The sequence below is a fragment of the Gopherus evgoodei genome, chromosome 2, assembly GCF_007399415.2.
Source record: "Gopherus evgoodei ecotype Sinaloan lineage chromosome 2, rGopEvg1_v1.p, whole genome shotgun sequence".
In the NCBI taxonomy this organism is placed as follows: Eukaryota; Metazoa; Chordata; order Testudines; family Testudinidae; genus Gopherus; species Gopherus evgoodei.
In genome coordinates this window covers 157,613,235-157,640,427 of record NC_044323.1, presented here as the reverse complement: position 1 = coordinate 157,640,427, position 27,193 = coordinate 157,613,235, and the positions used below count along the sequence as shown (strand labels likewise).

Genomic DNA, 27,193 nt, shown 5'->3' with positions numbered 1-27,193 from the left:
CTGTTTCATGCTGCTGAGTCTTTTTGAACAGTGCTTCCCACGACGTAGCGGTATGTCGCCATGCCAGAGAATTTACAACAAAAAACAAAAAATGGCATCTTTCTGACTGATACAATTAACCATGAAAGTCCTTATTTCTCACCATTTGCCATGTTCGATAGAAATGAGTACTTGTGAACCTCCGTCTTTCCTCTGTTAAATGAAATTCGTAACTTTCATTCTGCTGCGGTGGGCCCATGCAACATGTCCCACACTTGCCTGTCCGATATTATAGAGGGCCAATCTCCTGGATCATCAGTCAGTGGTTCAGATTCCAGATACTTCTTTCCCGGCAGCAGCTGGAATATCTGTCACAGTTTGTTTGGTAGAACAACTGGCTTCACCTTCGACATTCACTTGAAGCACTTCTGGATACTTCTGATACGATCGTCGCTGCTAGCGCTGTCGCGTTTCATGTGCCTGTACTGTACGTTGGATTGCAGCGCAAATACGTTGACAACTTTGGAATTTTCTTAGTTCTCTAGCATCTTTTGCTGCCTTTCGGTTTACTAGCTCCGCTCTTATACATTCTCTTAGACATCACAAAGCACGCTTCTGCGTTGGAAACGATAAAAAACTAAACAACTAAATTAATAACATTTATCCGCCGACCACCATTATGAACGCAAATACACATTCTTTGAATGGGTCCAACTAAAATTCGAAACTGACCGACAGACAACTGATGTAGCCAATAGCATTATGATGTATCACAATGACTTCACAGTTTTGTCAGTAAAACCAACATGGATTGTGCAATAGCGTCAATAAATGTCACTTACCTAGTTATACCTTACATTTTTTTTTTGCCACTTTTAGGGGCCCCCTTCCTTGCGGGGCCCCCTCCGGTTGGAGGGTACGGAGGGCACTCGCTACACCTCTGAATCCCTGGCCTCCTTGGCCTGTCCACACCCTGTACATGTGGATTTGTGATGGAAAGAGATTAGCTGCACATTTGCTTGTAGCTGTGTTACGGGTACATTTAAATCCCTAAATTAAACATGGAAAGCTCAGGTTCAGGAAGTGGCTAGCTGACCTGTCCACCTGAGTCTTGCTTTGCCAAGCCAAGCAAACAGACACTCATGTACACAATTACCCATTTTGCATGTCCAGGCGCTCACTTGCACGTGCTATTTAGGTGACCGTGGACAAATTAGGCCCCTGTTATTGATATTTAACAGTGGAAGCTCTTTGAGACAGGGATCCAGTCTTGCTATGTATCTGCAAAGGGCCTGATACACCGGTGATGTAATACAAATGATAAAGAGCAATGCCTCCTAACAATGGTTTCCTAACTACTTCTTGGGTTTTAATTTTTATTAATAAAAAGGTTTCCTAGATTTCTACCAAAAATGGGGACAAACTACTCCAGGGAATTGATTATTATATAAATCTCCCAAGAAACCAAGTCATCAATTAAAACACATTACCCCTTTGTTCTTTTCCTTTCAAACACTCAGTTTAATAACCAAAAAGTAGACTACAAAGGGCCCCAGCAAGAAAGAACAATACAGAGTCACAAACTATTACATCTGTAGTGTTACTACAAAGAGGCAGCGTAGCCCGCTGTGTCAGCAGGGAGCTGGGATCAAACAGGGCTCACAAAAACAGCAACTGAGGAAAGAAAGCTGATCTGGGAGGTGATAAGGCACTTGGTGCACCTCTTGTGATAAACTCTGAACTGAAACGGATTGCTCGAATAATCATTACCCTGGATCCAACAACAGCCTCATTATGTGAAAAAAAGAGAGGCCAAAGGGGGTTGGGGGTGGGAAAAGAGGGCCTGGTTTTGACCACAAAGGATAAACGAGATGCTAGGATTCTGAAATAAAGAGCTGCTATTCAGAGGGGGGCACGGGGATGTGTGTGTGTGCACGTGGGGGCATGCGCATATCTATGTGGATTTAATTCTCACGAAAGATGCTGGATCAACAGCCCTGGAAACTTATGTCCCCTGTGTAGTAACCCAACAGGTAGCATGTGGCTAGCAGCCCTTCTGTGTAATGGTAATATGCCTTAGAATATGTCTACTTAAGAATCCTGACTTGAAAGAACACCCTGTCAGGCTGTGAGGGGAGTACAGTGATCCCTTCCGTCCCTGGGTTCTCTGCCAGAAAGGGAGCCAGCTGGGATGGTGGGTCATTTTTGTGATGTGGGAGCTATCCAACAGACACTGGACTGAGTCCCAAACAAGAACTAGGCAGGAAATGGTTTTCCTGTCCCTCAAATATTTTTGAGAGTTCAGAAATTCTCTCCATTCCATATCAGGATGAAACGGAAACCTTCTGAAGTTTTTCAATGAAAAACCAGAGCAAGTATGTGTCCACACCCTAGAATAGCCAGGTGACTAGAACACTCATCTGGGATGTAGAAGACCCAGATTCGAGTCCCTAGCTACCTGATTTGGAGCATGGACTTGAACCCGGGTCTCCTACATCCCAGCTGAGTACCCTAATCCAGTGGTGTGACACCCTGGCATTCCCTTATTCACCATTGTCATATAATTGGATATTTTTGCACAAAAGCTGCCTTGTGAGGTATCATTCTAAAAGTCTTGATCACATTGGATTGTATGTGTTATCGTCGTATGTGAAGTTATGAAATGCGGCTATGTGTGTGTTACTGAAACGTGTAGTGTGGTTGAAAAGACCCACAAGCAGCCTTTCAGGTACAATAGTAAAAAGGCCAAACAATGTTCATGGCTTATTGAGAAAATGCACACAAGCACAAGGATTCCCCCAGGAACTGCGTACAATAGAAACCTCTCAGAGATAGCACTACACAATGGGAACTGCTTGACCAACGTCACAGCAAAAGAGCTTTTTAGCAAGTGGGAAGAAGATATAAAAGGGGGAAATGACATAATGATAGTACCTCAATCTCTCTACAACACCACACCTGGAAACAGCTGAGGAACAAAGACTGAACCAGGGGAAGTAGTGATCCCAGGCTAAAGGGATTTCTAGCCTGTGTATGAAAACCTGGGAAACCCAAGCTGCAAAGCAAAGGAAGCTAGTGCCTTAAGAATCTGCCAGCCTGTTTATCACTCAGGGTGAGAATTTGCTAATTTACCTAGTACCTTAAGCTCAATTTGCGTTTTTGTTTATTTACTAGGTAATCTTCTTTGATCTGTTTGCTATAACCTATAATCACTTAAAATTTATCTTTTGTGGTTAATAAACGTACGGTATTTTGTTTTAAATCCAAAGGCGTCTGGAGAAAAATCTCAGTTTGGTTACCACAAGCGTGCATAGTCCCTTCACATTGAGAGAGAGGCGGACCAGGTGTTAAAACCCATATACTGGCCTGATTTTGACCAGGACAGGACAGTACTGCTCTGGAGTCCTAGGCTGGGAGGCTGGTGGCTAGAGAACCTGCATGTAACTGCAGCTGGGTGTGTCCCTACTTGTGTGAATGCTGGTGAAAAGGGCAGGCTGTAGCTTGTCACAGGGGTTTGTAGCTTGTCACAGCAGTACAGTGTAGAAGGGAGCCCAGGCTGGTGGGTCAGAGGGCTCAGTGGTACCTCAGTTTCAGGTGGCACCTTGGGGGGAACCTGTCACAAGTGACTCTCAACCTTTCCAAACTTCTGTACTCCTTTCAGGTGTCTGATTTGTCTTGCGTACCCCCAAGTTTCACCTCGCTTAAAAACTACTTGCTTACAAAAATCAGATATAAAAATATAAAAAAGTCCACAGCACATTATTACTGAAAAATTTCTGACTTTCTCATTTTTTACCATACAATCATAAATAAATAAATTGAAATATAATATTATCGTACATTCCAGTGTATACTAAACAAAAGCCATTGTCCTGTATGAAATTTTAGTTTGTACTGACTTCACCAGTGCTTTTACATAGCCAGTTGTAAAACTAGGCAAATATCTAGGTGAGTTGATGTAACCCCTGGGTACGTGTACCCCTGGTTGAGAACCACTGCCTTAATCCCCTGGCTATTGGCCATTTTTGTGTGGGTCTCCCTCAAGGTCTCCTGTTGGAGCTGTACCTTTAAATATGTATCAATAAATAAATATTCAGTGAGGCAGAGAGAGACTGACTCTATAGCCCAGGGGATAGAGTGATCACCTAGGTTGTGAGAAAGTCAGGTTCAAGCCCCTGGTCTAATAACTAATTAATTATTTATACAAAGTGCAACAGCTTCAATTGGAGAATTGAGAGACACCCCCCAAACTAGCCAGTCATCTGGGAGTGGACAGCACTCTGCTGGGTTTCGAATTGTTCCAGACTGGGGCCTTGAGCCTAGTTGTCCCCATCCCAGGTGAGAGTCCTGAACCCCAAGTTATTAGCACCTCACTGTCTCTCTCTGACCATACATTTCAGCCTGTACCCAAGAAGTCTCTTGGTTAAAGTTCCCTCCAACCCAGTGCATTCCGGGGAGCAGTTTCATTCGACAAATCAGTATTTCTGACGAAAAACTGTTTTGTCAAAAAAAGTCCTGACCAGCTCTAACACCAGCCCATTTCACAAAAGGCCACCACGAGGCACTGAAGCAGAAGTGGCTTTCACTAACTATTGGCCTGATCTGGATCTGAACAAGTGACCTAGAGGTTCAAGATTCTCTTATTAATCATTGCTTGTCTAATGTACTCAGTTCTTTTATCCATTCCTAGGCTGTAGAAAGCACTTCTTTTTATATATTCCCATTGGACTCAGAGCAATACACATAACCACACACAGAGCTGTCCTGTGTAGTTCTTACAGTGTTAAAGCACTACTCACCATCAGCCCTCAGACACCAAGATCACTGACTCCCTAGAAATGCCACAGATTAGCTAGAGATATAGGGTCAGATCCCTCGCTGGTGTAAATCAGCACAACTCAATTGAAGTCAATGGAACTATAAAGAATTACACTCGAGGATCTGGCCCATCAAATGCATCAAGCTAGATGACTGGTAGCTCAGAATACAACAGCTCCCAGGTGTGCCTGTTGAGAATCCAAACACCACCTTCACATATCTCTTTTATAAGCACAGGCCAGGTCTAGAGGTGAATCTAACCCCACTGTAATGACATTGAAATTCGAAGCTCTTCAGTTGAAGGGCAATGTCTGTATGTTCTCCACAGTAGTCCCATGCATCACTATGATGCTATGTGCACCTAGATTGCAAGTTCTCCAGAGCAAGGAGCGTCCAAAGTGTGTAGCACCTTGGAACCCAGGCTTCAGTGAAGATTGGGGCCCCACTCTGCTAGGTGCTATATGAACACAGATTAGAGACTGTCCATGCGGCAGACCCTTTAATAATTTATAAAGTATTAGCTTCCATTCTGGGGAAGCCTTGTCTGTCCTCTCTCTGCCAGGTTAGTGGAAGCGATAGGCTCTGCAGCTGGTATCCCCCTGCCTGAGCACAGACCACTAGACAGAAAGGAGATCCATAGATCTTAAGGCCAGACGAGACCACTGTGGCCATCTAGCCTGATCCACAGGCCAGAGAATTCCACCCAGCCATTCCTGTATCCAAATGCTTGAGCTACAATATATATCTAACTATATACACACACATACGCACGCACGCCCAGCAACGCTAGTGCACGTTCCTCCTCTCCCAGCTCCCTGGCAAACCTTTAGCCTCCACTCCAGCCCCTGCCTAACGTTTGAAAATTCCATAACATTTTAGGTTAATAAAGCTCTCGTTTGCTTCAGCTAGCGCTTGTTTCTATGGTGACACTTGCAACCCAGAATCTGTTTATTAACCAATAAAAGGAAAAAACACTGAAAAATTCAACTGGTATCAAAGTAAAGTGCTTGAGAAATCCCTCAGAGGTGAATGGCCCTGGCATGGGGTCCAGTTCCCCTAATGGAGGGCTGCTCCCTTCAGAGAAAGCGGCCTCCTCAGAAGTGCTCTCAGCTCTCAGACACGGGATTAAGAGATCACTGCTAACAAAACAGCCCCTCTCTCTTCGTATCACACAAGCAGCTTGCTAGCCTAGCGCCCTACTGGGGCCCTCTTTTCACATAGCTACCATACTGTGCAGAAGGAACAGCTGTTGGCGTACCGCGTTCCTCGCTGAACAGACTGTTTTCTTTAGCAGCCCTGCTGCTTCACCTTCAGGCATCAGAGTGCCCCTAATGAGAACAAGGAGAGGCAGCAAGCCCTTGTCACAGGACAGTCACAGCCAGTCCACCTCATTCTCACCTACATCAAGAGAATTTCTTTTCAGGAAAACAATATTCAGAGGCCGGATTCATAAAGGTGTCTCAAAACCATCAGCTTGAGGAAATGTAAACTTAGGGGTTACTGCTGGTTCTTGAGTGGAAGGTAGACATATGGAATGAGAGTGTTATCTTGTGGTTAGAGTATGGGGATGAGGATGAGGGCTTCTGGGTTCTTTTCCCAGTTCTCAGAGCAGAGAGTAATCTAGTGGTTAGAGCCAGGGGCAGGGTGGTGGCGGCAGCTGGGAGTCAGAAATCTTGGGTTCAGTTCCAAACTCTGCCACTGACTCACTCTATCTGACTCTGGATGAGGCTCTTAAGCTCTCCACAGCTCACTTTCCTCAGTCTTGCAAAGACTCCAAACATCTTCACTTGTGCAAAACCTCAGGCTAGCTCTGCCAAGCAACAGATCAGACCCAGGGTGGGTCTCTCTCTCTCTCTTTCTCTGCATTCAGGAATTCTCCTGGCTGGCAGAGTTGGTTTCCATAACAACTTTCTCTTACAAACATATTTTGATAAAAATAAAGTTAAAACAGCAAGGCTTTGGTGGAGTACAAATTTGCTGCTTTCTCTCTCTCTTTTTTGCTGTTTCTCCCCCTCCATCTCTCCCCCACAACGGGGGGAAAAATAAAGAAGTAAAACATAGCGTTTGAAGGACAGTATTTTCTCCCTTCTTTCTCTCTCCCCACTGAATACAAAATGAAAAGCCTTGTTTACTGGATTTCTCTGTAAACTGGTCCAGTCCCTACCTAGTTACCTGATGCTCTACAGTATATACAGGATAATGTGATAAATTCATTTTCAATTCACTGCATTATCTTTTGAATATTTTAATGACTCATTGAATGGAGTAAAAAAAAAAGCTGTTTCAAATGAACAATTATGCTGCATTAGAGTAAAGGCTGATTATATTTAAACACTGCTTGCATGGATAACGGGACATATCGACCTCCGCCTAGAAGAGCTAATTTGGCTCTTATCTCTAAATAATTTTACACTGCAAATTACCATGAAAACCTAAAGGGCTTTAAAAACATTCATCAGAAGATATTATTCCACTTTGTAGCAACATTTTTATTTAAATTATTTTGAATGGGAGGGAAAGCATCTCCTGTGTTTGACAATCAGAGAAACAGCATAGCCATCACTGATAAGGGAATGTAGAGCTGTATGGCAGAAGGTGTTCTATAGATTAAGCCACTAAAAGTAACTGTCGGATAGTGGTAATGCTTTGGATTGAAACCCACACCTCCAAAAGGAAATTTAGCATGAATACCAACTTGGTGGAGTGCCAAAGTATTGCAGAACATATAATGGTACTTAGCACTTCTCTAATGGCATCCATATGAATAACTCAAAGTGCTTCAGTGGATGTATTAGTGGATTGAAGTTTCCTGGTGGATCAGTATAACCTTCATTTTGCAGATGGGGAAACTGAGGCACAATGAGGCAAGGTGATTTGCCCAAGGCCACGGAGTGAGTCGGTGGCAGAGCTGGGATTTAAGCCTAGATCTTCAGAATCACATTCATGTGCTTTAACTACTATCCTATGTTTCCTGTCCTGGAAACTAAGGTCATGGGCATTGTCTACATACAACTTGGTGATTTAAACTAAATTGAAATAAACCTCTTTTAATCTGAAATAAGAGAGTGTCCACACTCAGACTTGTGCCAAAATAACAAAAGGTTTGAATTAAAACCACTAAGAGTTTCTCTACAAATGAAGATTGTTCCAGATTACGGCAGGGTGAGAATTTAAAGTGCAATAGCTATTCTGGAATAGCTCCATGTGTAGATAATCCCTAAATCATTTCAGTGCCAGCTGGTGTGCAGACAAGACCATAAATAGAAACTATCTGAAGCAGAGACTTTAATTTACGAGGGTACTGGTTTTCATTTACACCAGGGACCAGATTTCTAAAGGTATTTAATAAGTGCCTAACAATGCTGCTAGGCACCCAATGAGATTTGCAAAATCAACGGGAGCCAGAAATATCCCACTAGTTGCTTAGCTGCATCTTATGTGGCTAAATACCCTAGGCACCTGTAGTACCTAAATACACCACACTGACAGTATAAAAGGGGCATTGAAGAGAGTCTAAGTGGCCTTGGTGTAAATGAGATGCAGTCCCTATGTGTCTGTACAGCTTCTAGCATGATAAGGCCCCAAACTCTGGTGTCCCTTGCTGCTACTGCAATATAAACAAACATTAATAAATAGCTTTCAACTGGATCCAGCCCAGTTTCTAGACACAGACTCTTCGTAATCAGAGATGGAAAAGCGCTACTTGGTCCCACTTAGTCTGTGCCCTGGAGGCCAGTGCAGGATTCTTCTCTTCACTATATTTTCCTGGGCTTTATCTAGTCTAGTTATATGAATTAGGGATGGGAGAGTGACATAACTAAGAATACCCCCTCCTTCCCCAGAAGCTTAGCCCCTTGATAGAATGAACTCTCAGACTTGTAGGAGGTTCTGGGCTAGTCAGGTAAGCAGATTATCACCCTCTTCCTACCCACTTCCCTTATGCTTTCTGGTTGGGAATGGAAACAGAATTGCCTAAAAGTATCAGGAGAATATCTTGCCTTGCCATTTGGATGGACCCGCTTTGCCGAGGTGAACGGAGCTTTAATCCGAATCCCTCCCTACTTTCCTTTAGAAGCACTTTTATTTTTGCAAAGATGACAATAATTAGAAAAAGCTAATGCACCGTAAGGATCTGTGTACAGAATGGAAAAAATGAGCTCAGGCTTTTTTGCATTTAGTAAATATAAAAGTTAATGAGAGACTTTCAACCCTGTTAGAAATGCAGAAGGGCCCCTGTGAAGGATTTTTTTTAAAATTGTATATGAATCTCTGCAATTATTCTGAATGCTTTATTTTTTTAGCCAATTAGGAAATGCATGAAAAAGTATAATATCCAATTTTAATTTGCTTAATATTCCTATTATCAATAAAAAGTCTAATTAAGGTATCTACAAAAACGCCCTTAGCAGTAATTTCAGAGAATAATAGAGGAGAATGACTAGATATTTCCTTGTTAAATGCATGCTGCAAATTAATTGATATCTTAATTAGACTTTAGTACTAAGATTATTAGTTAGATTGAATCAGAGCTGCAAACACCTAATCTTTAAAAAATAAAATAAATAAAATAAAATAAAAGCAGGAAACAGAGAGAGATACAAGCGGCTTTTCTAAATGTTGTTTCTCTAAAGAAACTGATAATGTAATGAAAGAAAGGTTGGAAATAAGGTAAGGGCGTTAGCAAAAAAATAATAATAATGCTTCCTCCTTCTCTTGTGTCCTTCCATGCCAGAATCTCACATCACATACACAAATTAAGCCCCCTAACACTCTTGTGAGATAGGAAGCATCATTACCAACATTACCATACAGGAGACTAAGTGATGCTCATGCTTGCACACCGAGTGGAATAGAATCGAGGCCTCACCTCCCAAGTCTCTGTACCTACAAGACTGTTCAGTCAAAAAACAAAATTATTCCACCTATTTGTTCCCTCCCCTTGCCACCAATGTACATTCTCACTGATCATTTCCTTGTGAGAAATTTGATCCTTGAATTGCATATTCTTGCTGCTTATTCCTGGGTCAGCTCCAGGACACTGAACTCACGGCAATCCATTATCGACAGTCATACCGCCAAACTGCAAGTGACCAATAAATGTGTGTGGGGATTTTTGTTTCAAGACTGTTCTATTTTCCTCAAAAGTTTCTGACAAGGAGACTACCCACAGCACTAGAGAGGGAGGTCTTCACACAACCTGCACTACAGAATACAAAGGCTGGTGTTAAAACAAAGATGACCACTTGCTTTCCATCCAATACTTGCATCATGCTAAAGGAAAGGGCCAGAGAAACTACAATCCCTGTTTTCTGATTGATGAAAGTGTAAAAAGGGTTGAAAATAAATTTTATCCAAGTCATCTCAACTGGAGAAAATCCCAGAATCTAGAGTAGACTAGTTGAAATTGTTCCATTGCAAATATAGTTTTGACAAAAAAAAGAAGTGGAAAATTTTAGTTTTGATTGAATTTTTTTTAACAAAAATGTTTTTATTTTCTGTAAAAATATTAGGCTGTCAGTTTAGGTTTCCCTTCAATCAAAAAAAGTTGTCATGGGAAATATTGAAAACAATTATTTCCCAACATTCTTTACAAAAATAATTGACATTTTTGGACTAGCTCTACTCTAATGTATTGGGTAAACAATCACCTACCTGCCTTAACAGTCCTACCACTTTCTATTTATATAGCAACCTTTCATCCTAGAGAGTTTTGCACACAGAACCACAGAAATGCAGCTACCTCTGGAGAGGAGCACGCAACATTTTACACACAATTTGAGAAGAAAAGGGGAAAGCAATTTTTTTGCCAAGAAAACTGGGTCAAACCCTGCACTTATGAAAAGCCCCAGACAGAGGCAAACAAAGATTGGGGTAGGGGATTGTGACTAGATTTCATGCTGACTGTTGGGGAAAAAAAATCACCACGGATAGACTTGAAATATATTGGGCAACCATCAGCAGAGCTGGTCAAATTGTGGGGAAAAAATTAATTTGTAAATAATCAATTCAGCCACTGGAGCGTGTGTGTGTGAGGGAATCAATGAATAAATTACTTGTGAATATTCTTCAGGCAGCTCTTCTCCCCCAAGGTCTCTGATGGCCACACAGAACGCATGGGACTCGTTTGTAAGGGCTCCTCCAAAGAGGGTACCGGGCCTGTGTGGTGTACAATTCTCAGTGTAGGAGGAGGAAACACCGAGAAGCCTCTGCTGGGATTTGAACCTGGGGTTCCAAGGACGTATAGCTGCAATGCTTAGGTTTGCTGATGTTAAGAGCTTATATAGCAACTAAGCTCTGCCACTCCTACCAGCCTCCTAAACTGAGTAACTGGTCTTATCCCACTTCACACACCAACTGGTTTTTATGCTCATTTGTTCCATGCTGAACAACTGATATATATATACATACACACACACTCGAGAACATCTCCTTATGGGAGTAGCTAACCACCTTGAAACAGACCAGTTATTCTGATTCCTCCAGGTAACTGCTCAAAATACACTCAGCCTGGGCAGTACAAATGAATAAAAGGACAGGGATTTCCTAGTGAATTACAAATTTCACAGTGATAGAGTACAGAGGGAAGTGCTATCTTGCCGTCACACCCGGTACTAAGCACCAACCTCATGTGGGGTAGGATTATTGACGTTAACAGGACAGATCCGAGAGTCCAACATACACAAACCCAGCATTAACCTGACATCCCTTCCTCAATAAACTCTGCTTTTAATTTGGACTTCTGATGCTGAGAAACCCCAAAGCCTCCAAAATCTGTTCATGTCTCAGCTCCTCAACCAGCAAGCCAGGCAGAAAGATGGATTTGCCACAAGCTCAGCTATATGGAGCCAGATTCAGCATTGAAGGAAGCAGGTGAACCAGTATCCAAGTCAGTGGAGTTACAGCTGCTCCCATCTGAACTAAGTTTGGCCTCTGGAATTACACTGTCTACACCACCCATCTCATCTGCTCCATTCTCACTGTGTTCCACCACCTGCTTACTATCACTCCAAGTCACGTGCAGACAAAATGTTTATCTTCCTGAGACTCTGGGCTTAAAGTATCAGCGGGTGACTGAAGCAGAAGGTGCTCAGTGTAGAATACCTGTGATTTCACTTCTCTCAACTGCTAAGGATGTATCTCCATCTAGTCTACAAAAGGAGGACAATGACAAGTGGAAGCTGAAGAAGGGACATTAGTGAGTTAATGAATGACTAAGCCCTCATTCCGCTGTGCAAAGCTCAGCTTTATAATACACGGAGAGTTGAGCAAGGCTTGTTTCCAGGTTTCCTTTTCCTTGTATCCATGAAAACCACTTACAATCATTTGTAACAAGCCCTTGGTGAATGGTAAGGAAACATCACACCTGTTGTTCCCTGCCCTGCAAGGCGGCTATTCAAGGCCCAAACCTGAAGCGGTACACAGGAATGAACCAGAGGAGGGAGAGTAAGACGCAGGAGAAGCAGTCCTGTAATATCTCTTTTTGGGGCTACCCCACAAATTAGCCCATCACCACCCTGCTCACTTAAAGAACAACTATCCCTTATTTGAGCACAGGCTAAGGTCTGGCTTGGGGGAAAAATTAAATGAATGCATTGAGTGACATTTACACACCAATGGTGTGATCCTATGCAGGAGAGAGAAGAGGAAAATGGCCAGTACTCACTTTGATGTCAATGACAACCCAGTGTCTCCAGAAACGGTACTTTGGATTAGCTCTGTTCGGGGCATCTGGATCCACCATGATCAGCACATACTTCTTATTCTGAAATATAAAAAAAACCCACCCCCAACCTTTGAAACACACAGGCTTACAATGCTTTCACAATTCAGTAGTAAGTAAATGCTCTTAGGGGAGAGAGGGCATAGGGCAAAGAAGATGGGAGAAGTAGGACTTTGGGATTCTCTTCCTAGCTCTGCCTCTAACTCACTGAAGCTTCAGTGTGGGTAGTACGTCATTAATCTAGGGATGTCCATAAATACCCACAAAGGTACATACCCGAGGTACAATCCCAGCATGGATCTTGGGTATGTACTCAGCTCACTAGCTGACTCTGACCCTTGCATGGAGCTCTTTTCACTGCTATTGCTACCTGCACTCATTGGAATCAAGCTAGGCTGCATAGGCTAGCCTGTGCGGAGGTTTTGCTGTGTAGATATACCACTGTGGGAGTTACTCACAGGTTAGGACAGAGCCTGCCTCTTGCCATGCTGTGTCTGTCCTGAGGAATGTCAACCTCAAGGGGCATCAGTCCAGGACTTTCATCAGTCCTGAATCTTTCTCTCTCTCAATCACCCCCACTGTGAACAGTTATATTTGTGTATGATCCTCAGATGAAATGATCTGTAAAAAGTCGATGTATCCTATTACTGAGTGCTTCACGCTAAGCCTGGATTCCTTCTTCTGACATTTTATTCCTCGTGGCCTAAACTTCCTCTAAGAGCTCACAGAGGAAGAATGGGCTTTTGTAACAAGTCCATATACAAGGCACCAGAGAGAATTTTCCCCAACCGTTCACTAACCACATCCTACAGCAGAGTAGCACAGAGAGACGTGCTGTGACACAAGGGGCTTTCCGCACAGAGGCTTGCATTCCACTGGAAATGAGGGACAGGATATAGTCTAATATCAGAGACAGAATCTCACAGCCCCTATGCACTACCCTGCTGGGTCAGTTGTGCGAACAGTCTGGTAGCAAGGGGGGAAAAGTCTCTGCACCGACTAAACAAACACTGACTAAATTAATTCAGCCGAGAACAGGGGCTTCCAGGGCAGAGCAGGCTGATGAGCTCTCTTAAGTCCAGTACTTTGCATCTGCCCATAAGTGATACGTCAAGAAGGCAAAATAGCTCCATAATGCACTGTAAGTGGAAAAAGTAAACCTGCCTGACCCTTGCAGGTCATGACCCAAGGCATGCATTTTAATAGCCTATCTCAGTGTGTTAGCTGGTGTTGCTACAAATGCTATTGATGGCCATAAAATGACTCGGACTCTCTCAGTTATTTTGATCCATTTACATATGCTTGGGGCTTGTGAAAGATGCTGGATTGACAGCCCTGGAAGAGGAAAGCCTCTATATCCAGAGACCAGGTATAGCATGGCTAGCAGCAGGGCAAGCATTCTCCAGTCACTGCCCTGCCTGAGTTCTGGAGACACCATCTTGGCGGGGGAGGGAGGGGCAGTTTCCATGCCTGAAATGCCCTATTACTAAAGGATGACACTAGCAGTGGTGGTTCTTGCAATGTGGACACCTGACCAAACCCACAGGCACCTTGGTCCAGGCTGCTGATAAATTGTAACAATAATTTGGTCCTTGCCACCCTGGACAGGGTTTGATGACCTCTGGATGCTGAGCTAGGAGAGCCTACAGATCTCAGTGGACTCAGCAGGATATGGGACTCCGGATGATCATGCAGACACCTAGATCATTAAAGGACCTACAGGCTAATAAGATCTGGAGATGGACCCAGCAGCCTGCCAGCAATGTGGCAGGATGGTGGCAGCGATTCCATAGCACGCCTTGGAGTCAAAATTTCCTACATTGGCTAAGAAATTTAGCCACGTGACTCCCACTGAAATGAAAAAGAGCTGTGTAGCTATATGCCCTTGTCACCTATGAAAAAATCCCAGGTGGAGGTTAATAGCAAGCTCTTTGGTGCAGTTCTTTGTTTGTACCAGACTGCGCACGGGAGGACCCTGCCCCATGCCTGGAGCTCCCAGGTGTTACCGCAATACAAATGAATAGTAATATTATGGCACTTTAACCTCAGCAATCCCACTGGAGATAAATCACAATCTGCTCCCTTTTACAAATAGTGAACGTGCGTCTATGGGCTTTTCTACCAGCGGAGTTGTGCTGGTTTAACTTAAGGTGTGAACGTAAAGAGATTTAGCTAGAACAGTGCAAAAAATTGTGCAGACACTTATTTCAATTGATCTTGATAAATCCATTAGCACCAGGTTTAAACTAAGCCGAAATAAGGCACTCAGACTGAAATATGGGTGTCCATACAGGTTTGCGCTGATTTTACTAATCTGGTTTATTTTCAAATGGTGAAAGATTGTGGGCAGGCAAAAGCCACAAAGATCTTAAGAGTCTGACCCTAAGAGGCAAGGTACACCTGCAATTCCCAGGACCCGACCAAGGTTCAGATGTGGGATTAAAATCTAGCAATTCCTGGTTCCCAGTCTTGTATCCTAATTGCTAGCCCCTCCCTCCCCAAACTTAATGCTGCTCTGCACTAGTAGACCCAGCCCAAAACATTGATTGAAATAGTATCCAATGAAAATATTGGATGGCAACACTGAAACTGCAGTTTATGGAGATGGGAAAAAAATCCCAGGCTGCAAGTGTGAAGGAATTTGAGTTCTAACTTTAGGTGGGTACGTGGCTGAATGTTGTGTTTGTGAATCTCTTGCTTCGATTTCGGCGCCCAGCTGGTGGGAACAGAACGTGTAGTCATGGGACTGTCATCGTGTGCTGTCCAGGTTAACATGTAGCATTTCTATTACTATTAACAGACTTTCCGCTCCTCACTCCATCTGTTCTTCGAAATAATTGCAGTTGTACAGACCATGCCTTTGCTACAGGCAGGCTCTGGGGAGAGGATAGTGCTTTTATGCAAAAAAAAAAAAGTGTTAAAAAATAACAGCAAACACGAGAATAGAGTGTGAGCGAAGTTAACAGCAGGCTCAGAATTCGGTACAGATTGTGGCCTATCAAGGCGGCATTGCACAGAGCCTTGGGCTGGTCAGACTAGGCCATTGTGTGTGAGAAGAGAGGGGTTGTATCAGTGCCAGGCAGGCTCCATCCCCACTGTGGGTTTGGATTTTTTTTTTCGTTCTGACGTAGCAGGAATGATTACTCTGAACCTGGATATGCCCTGAGGGTGGAGTGTGGGTGTGATCCTTTCCCTGCTCCCCAGCAGGATACAGTTAATTCACACTGACGTCAGGGGGCAGTGCGGTACCAAGCCCTAGATCAACACAGAGTCAGGGCCTGTTATTGTCTCTGCTTGGGGCACGGATGGAAGCAGCAGTGTGGGGGCGCTTTAAGTCACGTTTGTTCTCCTCCTGTCCTGGGGCTGCTCTATCTTACGTTCTGCTTGTCATGCATGTTCCAGCCTGGACTCAGGTGGTACTCCCTACCATAGGGCTAGGAGCAGGACTCTTACATCAGCTTTGTAGCTGCTGGGCCTACCCTGAGGAGAATTGTCAGGGGGACATTTCTGCCTTCTAAGACCCCTTTACGCTGCCAAAGGAACTGACAGTCGGACCCTCCATGTGCATGTCACATGCACCAGGCAGAAGCCACATCAAAGCAATTTGCAGTAAAAGATGAACTGCAAACGGCTTGACTCAGTTGGAGCAGAACCATGGAAGCTCCTCTCAAGTTTAGGCAGCCCCCCTGAGCTGTGTTTTGGGATCATTGCTCTCACACGTTATCGTAACTTCCTGCTTTTGGTTGGGCCAGAAACACCCCAAAAACAGCATCTGTGATGGTATTCCAGCTCTTCCGTTCCAGAGGCCCAGGACACCCCAGCACCTGCTAAGGACTGGGGGTGTGGAGTTCCTCAGGGAAGCCTGAAAATGTCAGAGGTTTGTTCGAAGCCTGAGCAAAAGATTTCCTCAGCTAGGAGCCTTCCTGAAAGGCATCCTAATAGAAACAATCCCACACCTTTCAGCCAAAGATAGCAAAGCCTGTCACAGACATGCAGAAATCTTCTCAGTGGGTATTATGTCCCATGCAACAGAGAGGGAAACCAGCTTGCCTCTCAACAAAGCAGTGGATTGTTAGCTTACAGTGTCTTCCATAGCTGGTAACAATGCAGGAATCCTGACTTCCTGGCTCTGGTCACTGGACCCCCTCGCCTCAGAGCTGAGACTAGAACCCAGGAGTCCTGCTCTAGAAGTGACGTCATCACGTGCTGAGGACTGGCAAAGGGGGCTCTGGCATTTTAGACTGTTTGTGTGCTAGCCTGCAAAGGACAAGGGAGCCCTGATGCTGGTGAATTTTTTTTTTTTTTTTAAAAACCCTCCTTTGACACGAGCTAACAACATTAGTTCCTGTCAAGACTCCAGAGAGGGAATCAGCCCACAGTGAGGCTGGAGCTTCTCAGCTCTCTGGGCATGAATCAGTCCAAGAGATTAATGGAAGGGAGAGTACTCGGTTTAAATCAGAAAACTCCTCAATCCTCTCACTTCTCAAGAGGAACACACATTGTTTTTGCAGACGATGAAGGGAGAATGAGAGGAAGGGGAAAGCCGTTTCCTAGCGACTATCCCAAATTCTTTAATTTTTTTATAAATATCTCAGCTTTCCATACCCCTCTCTGCCTTTCCTCTTCAGCAGTAATGAGCCCAAAGAGTTAACGGCCTCAGACCTGCAAGCTGCCTGCTTGGCCAAGATTCTCTGGCTCTATTTCCTGCTCTGCCACTGGTTTGCTGTGTGTGGTCTTGGGGCTGAGGATACATTGTGTCTGCGCTGGTGGGAAGGAGTGCTGAGGGAATCCCTGAAGACATTCCAGACAGAATTCCTTGAGGGTAGCCTGTGCTGGAATGGAAGTGGCACTGTCCTTTTACAGGGTGCACCATCTATTCCCACTGGGTTTATCCAACCCCATCCTCTGCGATGATCCTTTGTGGGTATTTATGGACATCCCTAAACTAATGGCATGACTCTGCCATGGTCACTCAGGAAGTCAGTGGCAAGAACTGATCAGAGTCCTAGACTAGTACCTTAACCTCCAGGTCAGGCTTTTTCTCTATCCCATATGGTCCTATGATTGCAGGGGATGGACACTGGACACTGATTGTCGAACCACAGGCATTCCTTGCACCCTCTATCTACGGTTGTGCATACCCACAAAGGCCCAACCACTCTGAGACTGCTATGTGACTCAGTTTCCCTATCTGTAAAATAGGGATAACAAACTGTGATGGGGAAGGGCGAAGAGTTAATTAGTTACCATCTGTTGAGTGCTTTGATGATGGAAGGTCTAAGCGTCACATTTTAGCTGCTAATTGCATCTGGGTGGAAGCAGCACTATATATAATTATAATTTTTTAAAAGCACGAGCTGTTCAGATTAGCCATCATTTTTTTAACTTGCTCTGAGCGAGCGAGGACTTTGTAAAAACCAGAGACAGCATGGCAGGCAGGGAGGATTGGGGTAGGGGGGATTAATGTACTGAGGATATGCGGCTGAATAGATCCAGAGGAGACAGGGCAGAACAGCAATTAAAGATTTATCCAAACGAAAGCAAACAGGGTGTTAAGCAACACACATGTAGAGCTAGTGGTTTCCTAGGTAACAAGTGCACCATGGAACTGCCACACGTGCACAGCCTAGTGCATTTCTGCTGGCAACTGAACAATGCAAAGGATGAGTCAGGGGCCTACATTTGCAACACACAAGGGCGGGTTTGACTCCCCAGAGGGGGATAGATTAAACAGGCTGACCCCCAGATTGCAGTATGAAAACTGGAGCAATTAAATAAATATACATGATGACATCTGTAAGATCTGTGAATTGTGACACATCCAAGAGGGGTGGGGAGAGTTGTTCTAGAAAGAAGTGATGAATGCAGAATATTTGGGGAAGCGTGTCTGGGCTAGAGCATCAGAAAGTGCTCATGGTGAAACCCAGTCATGTTCATAACTCACATTGGTCCAGCCGCTAAGGTTAACGGACCTTTTAAGCAAATCGGAGCCATTTTAGAAAAAAACCATGCAAAATTCGGAGTTTACCTGTCTTGATGCAAACATGGCAGGGGGCTCAGTGCAGTGGATCTAGCTTCCCTTTGAAACTGTAGGTTCATTTGTCCTTCACATTTAAGAGCACGACTCAGGTGGTGAGAACCCCTGGATCCACCACTCCCCGCCCACCTCCCCAGATACGTACAAGAAACCCTGCAAGCAGAACAGACGGGTTTCACGCAGTTCCAGTCTACACCTGTTCCCATCAAGAGCAATAAATACGTTTTGCTGACATCAGGTACTCGAAACTTCTAGATCATGTTCCGGGCCCCACCCCTTGTCAAAAGAATGAAACTGTACCCAGGCATTTGCCTCCAGTGACAGCATAGCAATTTACTCTTGTAATAAGCGATCTCTGGAAGACTCGAGCACTCATCCCAGTAATCGAGCACTTTCATCAGAATTCTCAGAGTTTTGCAAACTTCAAAGTGTGAAAAGCAACTGTTTATAGTACTTATATCATACGGCCCCATTACTAGAGTATCTGAGCAGCTAACAACTGTTAATGTACTATCCTTAGGGTGACCAGACAGCAACTATGAAAAAAACGGCACACGGGGTGAGGGGTAATAGGGGCCTATATAAGAAAAAGTCCCAAAAAATAGGACTGTCCCTTTAAAAACAGGACAGATGGTCACCCTACCTATCCTCCCAACACCCCTCTATGGTATTATCCCCATTTTAGAGCTGTGGAATTGAGGCACAGAGAGATAAAGGGCTGGCCTAGATCACACAAGAAGTCAGTGGTGGAGCAGGGGACTGACTTTGTGTTGTCCATGTTCCAGACTAGCACGCTAAGCATGTGTCTGTTGGGTGGTTCCATGATTGTCATCGCTCAGGGTACGTTTGCGCGGCAGCCAGGGATCTGATTGCAGTGCCTGTAGACATCTGAGCTAGCTCAAATAATAATAGCTGTGAAGCTGCAGGACGGGCTGTGCAATCCTACCCAGAAGCCAGGCGACGAACGTGAGCAGCTAAGCTTGTGCTAGTGCGTCTTCACTGGTATTGTGACTTGAGCTAGCTAGATCAAAGATAGCTTGGGTATGTCTACACATGCTGCAGTCACACCACTGACTGGAGTGTAGACATATACTAAGTGACCTTTAGTTCAAGTTTGTCCAAAAAATATTTCCTTCTAGGTGCCAGCGCTGGAATCTCTGAGAATCAAGCTGAGTTCTTTCTGGTTCATCCCTGGTAATAAAGATTCTATAATAGGCACATAGTGAGCAATTCTATTGTTCATGCATGACCAAGAATGAATTCCAGCTTCCTCTTCTAGGCTAACAAGAGGGAAAAGCAGTAAATAAATAAGCCAGTGTGACTCTGAGCACATGAGGAGCAGAACCAATAGGATTTTTATAGTCACTTTTTTTAAACCATTGCCTCACCTCAAGTTTCAGGTCTGTATTATTAACCCAATTTAACAGAAGATAAACAAAGGTGGAATGTTCTGCCTAAGGGGCCAAGTGGCAGAATCTGTGAATTTGACCCAGGCATCCCAGCGCTCTCTTTGGCTCCAACCACTACACCACATTCCGAAAGCCCTGTCTGCAATATAAAATGCTTAACGGAGATGTCATTGATTTTGTAAGAGATTGAAATTCCAATTGTCATAAACAGATAGTTAAGGGTTAATAGAACAGGGATACTTCATGTCTCTTTTGCCTGTAAAGGGTTACAAGTTCAGTGAGCCTGTCTGTCACCTGACCAGAGGACCAATCAGAGGACAGGATACTTTCAAACCTTAAGGGGAGGGGAAGTTTTTGTGTGTGCTGTTAGTTTTTTGGTGGTTGTTCTCTCTGGTTCCTGAGAGGGACCAGACGTGCAACCAGGTTTCCTCTCAATCTCTCTGATACAGGCTCTTATGTGCTCAGAATTGTAAGAACTGGTGATAAGGCGAGTAGGCTGATGTTTGTTTCTTTATTTGCAAATGTGCATTTGGCTGGAAGGAGTTCAAATGTGTATTTGGCTGGAAGGAGTTCAAATTTGTATTTGCTTAAAGGATTTTAATTTGTACTTGTATACTTAGGCTGGAGGGTATTCCTAGTGTCTATAACTGAAAGACCCTATAACATATTCCAGCTTAAATTTACAAAGATAATTTTACTGTTTTTTCTTTCTTTAATTAAAAGCTTTTATTGTTTAAGAACCTGATTGTTTGTTTTTTATTCTGGTGAGACCCCAGGGGACTGGGGTCTGGATCCACCAGGGAAATTGGTGGGGGAGAAAGGAGGGAAGGGGGAGAGAAAGGGTTAATTTCTCTTTGTGTTAGGATTACTTTCTCTCTCAGGAGAGTCTGGGAGCGGGAGGGAAGGTGAATGTTCCTCTCTGTTTTAAGATTCAAGGAGTTTGAATCACAGTGATCTTCCAGGGTAACCCAGGGAGGGGAAAGCCTGGAGAGGCAATAGTGAGGGAAAGGGTTACTTTCCTTGTGTTAAGATCCAGAGGATCTGGGTCCTTGGGGGTCCCAGGCAAGGTTTTTGGGGGGACCAGAGTGTACCAGGCACTGGAATTCCTGGTTGGTGGCAGCGCTACAAGTACTAAGCTGGTAATTGAGCTTAGAGGAATTCATGCTGGTACCCCATCTTTTGGACGCTAAGGTTCAGAGTGGGGAATTATACCATGACACCAACACAAGCTGTAGTGCTGAGGAACCACTGGTTAGCAAGTCTACAATATTTGTGCATGCTCTCCCTCATCTCTAGGCAGAGCTAGGCCAACCAAATATTTATGCAACCTAATGTTCTAATAATAATTGATTAATCCAGGATCATTAAAGTCAGACTCTAAATTTGTTAGGTCTATTCACAGACTGAGCCTTTACATGCTTTAGGAAAAGGTTTTATTTGCTATCAAAAGAGAATGGCTTATTTCTGTGTAGCAGGCTAGATCATTACATTTCTTCTGATAAAACAGCAAATGTTACATTAACTGGTAATGTTACTAAGAAGAGAACATAGCATTCAAGTAAGGGGTATGTCCTGCCCTCAGTGCATGTCTGTAAGACCTATTAATGCTAATATAGGATGAATACATATATGCAACATGAAGAATTGCCACAGGGAGCGGGGGAAAAAGAGAGCTCAGTGGTTTTGAGCACTGGCTACTAAACCCTGGGTTGTGAGTTCAATACTTGAGGGGCCATTTAGGGGAACTGGGGTAAAAAATCTGTCTGGGGATTGGTCCTGCTTTGAGCAGGGGGTTGTACTAGATGACCTCCTAAGGTCTCTTCCAACCCTGATATTCTATGATACTACATGCATACCCAACTCCATGAAACATTAGTGGGAGGCATACACTGTGAGGGACATCACAAGCTCTGTTTCATGAAGGGTTTTGTGTGTGCGTTTTAAAATAGCCATTATTCTTTCATATAAAGGCATACCATAAGCACATTCTGGGCTTACCCAAAATGATTATCCATGAAAACAGGCTATGAAATTACTTCATAACCTGCAAGTCCACAGGATAAGGGATGGCGGCAATGGGGGAAAAGAGTGTTGATTCCACACAGATCATAAGTTAGGGCCAGATTTTGATCTGAGTTACACCAGGGTAAATCCAGAGCAAAGACAGTGAAGTCAGCAGAGTTATACTAGTGCAATCAAGATCAGAATCCGCCTCTTTTAGCCTTTTCCTGGCACAGTCTATAAAAGGTAAAGTCAGCCTATGCAACATCATGCTTAAAACCACAGCAGCAGAGATGGAAAATAAGATTGTCTTGGGAAGCGAGGCTGCCTTCCTTCACAACAGCGCTAAATTGTCTGCAATTGATAATGATGATGGCAAATGTATTCTTTTCATTTTTCCAGAAATAAAAAGTATATCTACAAATCTGGAAGGGACAATTCTGCTCTCATTCCCTACACCCTCACCTCTAACCTACTACAACAAGCCTGCTGGAGAGAAGTTAAATTCACTAAGTGGCAGCAAAAAGTTAAAACAAATTTCCCCCCGCTCCCCACCCACAACAGACCACAATAACTGAGAGGGATGCTGTGGCAATTGTTTCTTCAGCTGAGACACACTTTTATTGAGATCCAGAGAATTCATCCCTGAACCCTTCCACTTTATTATAATTTGCCCAATGTCCTAAGGAAATGGATTTGGGAACAGATTAATTATTGAGGACACTGTCTTGTCCCCCAGTTTCTGCTCAATCACAGGCCAACGCTCAAAGTGAAGCGGATGTGCCTGGCTGCGTTTTAGAAACCCTGTGTGAGAGGAGGCGGCAGAAGGCGAGCAGTCCCTGTGACAGTGCCCAGCCTTCCAACCCAATCTCCGTCACACAAGAGGACATGTAGATTGGTGACATTCGACATTTTCTGACAAATATTTTGATGCAAAATGGCACCTCAGTCACAAATTATTTTCAGCATCCTGCTGAAAAGGGATCGTGCTGGGTGACATTTGAAAACAATCACCATTGTTCCCTGGCCATAAGGTAAGGGGTCAGCAAGGCATAGTAGCGACCTGTGTGTCCTGCCCAATTCCCCACTGCCTCATGCAGTTGTTCATACCAGGGCAGAGTGAGTATTCAATGCTGCTGCCAGTGGGCACGAGTGCTGACTGGGTAGCATGTGTACAGGTGCAAGGCAGCAGAGAATCGAGCATGCTCTTAGTCCTTGTGTAGGCTTGGGAATAACCACACATCTATCTCATAGAACTGGAAGGGACCTTGAAAGTTCCTCAAGTCCAGCCCCCTGCCTTCACTAGTAGGACCAATTTTTGCCCCAGATCCCTAAATGGCCCCCTCAAGGATTGAGCTTACAACCCTGGGTTTAGCAGGCCAATGCTCAAACCACTGAGTTATCCCTCCTCCCACGATCCAGCCAGCAGCAGCCAGCAGTGTAGCTGCACCACTGTCAACCCCTTGGTATAGACAACAACTTGAAGGGTTGAGCAGGGGCTGACCCCCAGTTAGCTCAATCGCTGCAACACTGGCTTGACCTGGGCTACCCTTAAGACTCAGGTTGACATAGTTACAGTGCTCAGGGGGTTGAAAAACCTACACCCCGGAGTACCATTACTGTGCCAACCTAGCCCTGGGGTAAACACAGCCAGGTCAGTGGAAGAATGTTTCCATCAACCTAGTTACCATCACTTTGGGAAGCAGGGTTCCTACAGCAATGGAGAAACCCCTTCTCTCTCTGTACTAGGGGATTGTATCAGCATAGCTCTGCTGCTATTGTGCCAGAGTGCAGGCGTAGCCTGACAGCTCTGCCTGTTGGAACAGCTGGCCTTGGGGTCAACGCTGCAGCAGCTACAAGAATTGCTGGCCTCCGTCAGGGCCATTCCTGTATGTTATATTCCTTCCCCTCTGCAACCTATTGCTCCAGTGGCTGGTCACAGTCAATCTACTAAATCTTACTTCTCAGTGCTCAGCTCTGCTTGACTCACCAATGGAAGGAACTACCATGGGAGCCTCCAGTGCTAATGGGGCTGGCCCAATGGCTATGTGTGGTATTGAGGAATAGAGGTTTGCATCTCAAGGGCTGAGCCTTTTTTAGATTGCAGGCTCTTAGGGGCAGGGACCATCTGCTCATCTGTGTTTTGTACCACACTGAGCACAATGGGCGCCCCCCATGCTTGGCTAGTCCTTAGGCATGACTGCAATAGACCTAACCAAGCACTGTTTCTCCTAGAATTCATGGTGCAGGCATCACAGAGGGGCTGCATAGGAGGCGGAGAAACAGTGGGGTTGGGAAAGAGGTCTGAGGAAGATGAACCACCTGGCTCATCTTCTGGGTCCAGAGAGGTGAGGCCACAGTGGAAACAGTTGGCAGGAGAGGGGAGGCCCAGACACTACTACAATGAAGGCTAGGCAAGGACCCGGAGAGAAGGGTTGGAGGTGAAAGGGCATATTTGAGACTGAGGGAGTCCCGTTAACACTCTACAACAGGCCTGTGACTGGCTGCTTCCTGCCTGAAAGCCTCGTTTTCAAATGTCAGTGCCTCAAGGAGGAGTGCAAATCCTGACATTGAACACAGGAACCGCCGGACTGGAGAAGAACTGTGAGCTGATCAGACCAATTAGGGCTTCAGAGGAAGGAGCAGGAAAGATCTTAATCTCTAGTAAGCAACAGTCTTAAGCCCTGAAGCATGAGGTTTACCATCTCTTCCAAAATATGTTCGTATTAACTATCATGATTCTGGATATTCTGCTTATTGTCTGAATCTTGCTGAGGTTTTTGGCTTTACCAGCATCCTGTGGCAATGAGTTCCATAGTGTCGTTATCTGCTGAGTGAAAAAGTATTTCCTTTGAATGGTTTTTAGTGTCTCGTCTTTTCCCCTGATTCTCCTCTTGTTCTTGTGTTCTGGAAAACCTACACGTGCACATCCCAGGACCAGTCTGAGCCCGCAGGGCCGAGATGGGATTTCAATGTTATTCATGCAACTGCAAGAAGAGTCAGTTCCAGCTCCTGTTGTGCAAGGTGGCAGCAGAGTCACTCGGGTTTAAGCAAGAATTGCTCAGCCTGGGATGAGGGTCTCAGAGAGAAGGTTCAAGATCAGGAAGCAAAGCAGCTTGAGGTTTTTAACTGGTATTCTTTATTAGGAGACAAACATGTGCACCATCTTCTACAGCGGCAGGTCTGGCTCCCTTCTGATAGAGAGGCTGCAGAGACAACCTCTGGAGGGTGTGTCTACACTGCACCTGGGAGTGAGCTTCCCAGCCCCGGGCCACAGACTTGTGCTAGCAGGGGTAGTGTGCTAAAAGGAGTGTGTAGCTGTTGCAGCTCGGGCTCTCAAGCTAGAGGGGCACGGGGCGTGTACACAGTCTACACCTGAGAACAGCCCTTTTAGCGTGAGCCTGGCTGGCACAAGTCTGCCGACAGGCTGGAAAGCTCACTCCCAGGTGTGGTGTAGACATAGGTGCTGGAACTCAGGGTACTACCGCCCCCCCGGCTTCAAGTGGATTCCATCATCTACAGGGTTTACAGTTTGATTCAATGGCTCTCAGCACCCTCACTGTACAAATTGTCTCAGCGCCCTGGGCATAGACACACTAAAAGACCGGCAAAGAACTACGAAGGATTTGCTTGCACAGCAGCTGGGAGGTGCAGGTCCCAGCGTGGGCACGTGCTCGCTCTGAGCGGGCCAGAGCACTATAGTCCTAGTGGCATGGAGAGTGGCTCAGGCTAGCTGCCTAAGTGCAATCCTGTCAGAGGTCCTAGGTACATACCCAGATGACTAGCCCGAGCTGCCAGCTCACTCAAGCTGGGAATTACCCCTCCCTGCTGCTGTGTAGACATAGCCTCCTTACTGATAGCACTGAGGCTATGGCCCGGCGAGTTCTCCCAGGAGGTGAGGTCATCACAAAGGAGACTGGCTAGGCTAAGTTGTCCAACCATCACCAGCCCATACTTGCGTGGTGAGGTTCCAGCCAAACCCTTCAGCACTGAGGGCCGGGAGTGAAACAATAGGCCTTTAACCTGCCATGGAGCTCAGAATGGAGGAGATGGAGGGGCAGGCCCTTGCTCCGCACTGGGGCCTTTCTTTTTAAAAGGTGCAATTACAATGGAGAACAGCTGGGGCTGACTGAGATCCACTCACCCCCAAGCTGGCCATAGGCTCCAGAGCTATCAGACCCTATATCCCACCCTGGTGCAGAGTCTGCCAGGGCAAGCTTTCCCTGCCAACTTTTACAGGCCAAATGGCTGTGTGAGAAAGCATGGTCCTCTACCCATCCGAGAGCTGCATGCTGGAAGGGAGTGCAGCAATGAGGAGCCATTATTCGGAGCTGGGTATTGATGCCATGAACCCCTCCGGCATGACGGGAGACACGCGGCTATGGTAATTGCTGAACTCTGTGCTACCAGACACCTCTGAAAAGCTAAAATGACTTTAAATGCCTAAACATTTTAAAACAAACCTTGGAACAATTCAGTTTCTACCTCCTCGCCTGATCTCTCTCTCTCTCTCTCTCTCTCTCCCCTCCTCCTTTTTTTTTTACGGTTTCGAGAGCTGTTTTATGCCTCATTACCTGCACACTGTGAGTGATGTCTGTCGGTCCTGGAACTGTAAATACCTTAAATCATGCTTCATTAAGAATATCTATGGTGCTATTAAAGAGCTATAATAGACAACGAGTTAACAGATGATTAAATATGAACTCCATTTGTGTCAGTCACCAGCTCGCGGGAAGAGGCTTTAAGTTTTTTAAACTCACACTCATTATCTGCTGAAGTGTGGCTCGGGCGGGCGCTGGGTTTGTGAGAGGCAGTTGAGGAAAGTGCGCTCTCACGGCGCTGTGGAGGGGTTGCTTAAATTAGAGTGCAGCTTGAAGAATTGCTTTTCCCACCCGTCAGTTTAGTGCCTTCCTGCAGGATACCCACTCTCGAGTTAGAAGGGAGCAGCTTGCTTTCTCCGTCTCTGGGATTTGTTATGTGGAGCTGACAATGCTGACAGCCCTGTTTCCATGCATACAGTCAAATACCACTTCGAGACACATGCAACAGATCAATCTTTAGTGTCTGGTAGCCAGAGATAAATAAAGAGGAATAATCCGGGAAACGGAAGAGAGAATACACGTCAGGATGCTGACTGCCTTACACAGAGCAGGAGCCGGAGAGGATGTGAACAAACCCACAGCATCACTCACCCAGGTAGCCTGTGAAGGACAAGACTCCAAAAAGCAG

The 27,193-nt window shown here is 45.0% G+C and overlaps 1 protein-coding gene across 3 annotated transcripts in view; it reads right to left on the bottom strand.

The window, feature by feature from the left end:
* The window catches only part of PEBP4 (phosphatidylethanolamine binding protein 4), a 212,786-nt gene that overhangs the window by 110,334 nt on the left and 75,259 nt on the right, over positions 1–27,193 (bottom strand). For all 3 annotated transcript variants that reach the window (XM_030552066.1, XM_030552065.1, XM_030552067.1), the window contains exon 4: positions 12,461–12,559. In XM_030552066.1, coding sequence (XP_030407926.1) covers positions 12,461–12,559 — 99 coding nt within the window. The remainder of the gene's footprint in view (positions 1–12,460; positions 12,560–27,193) is intronic.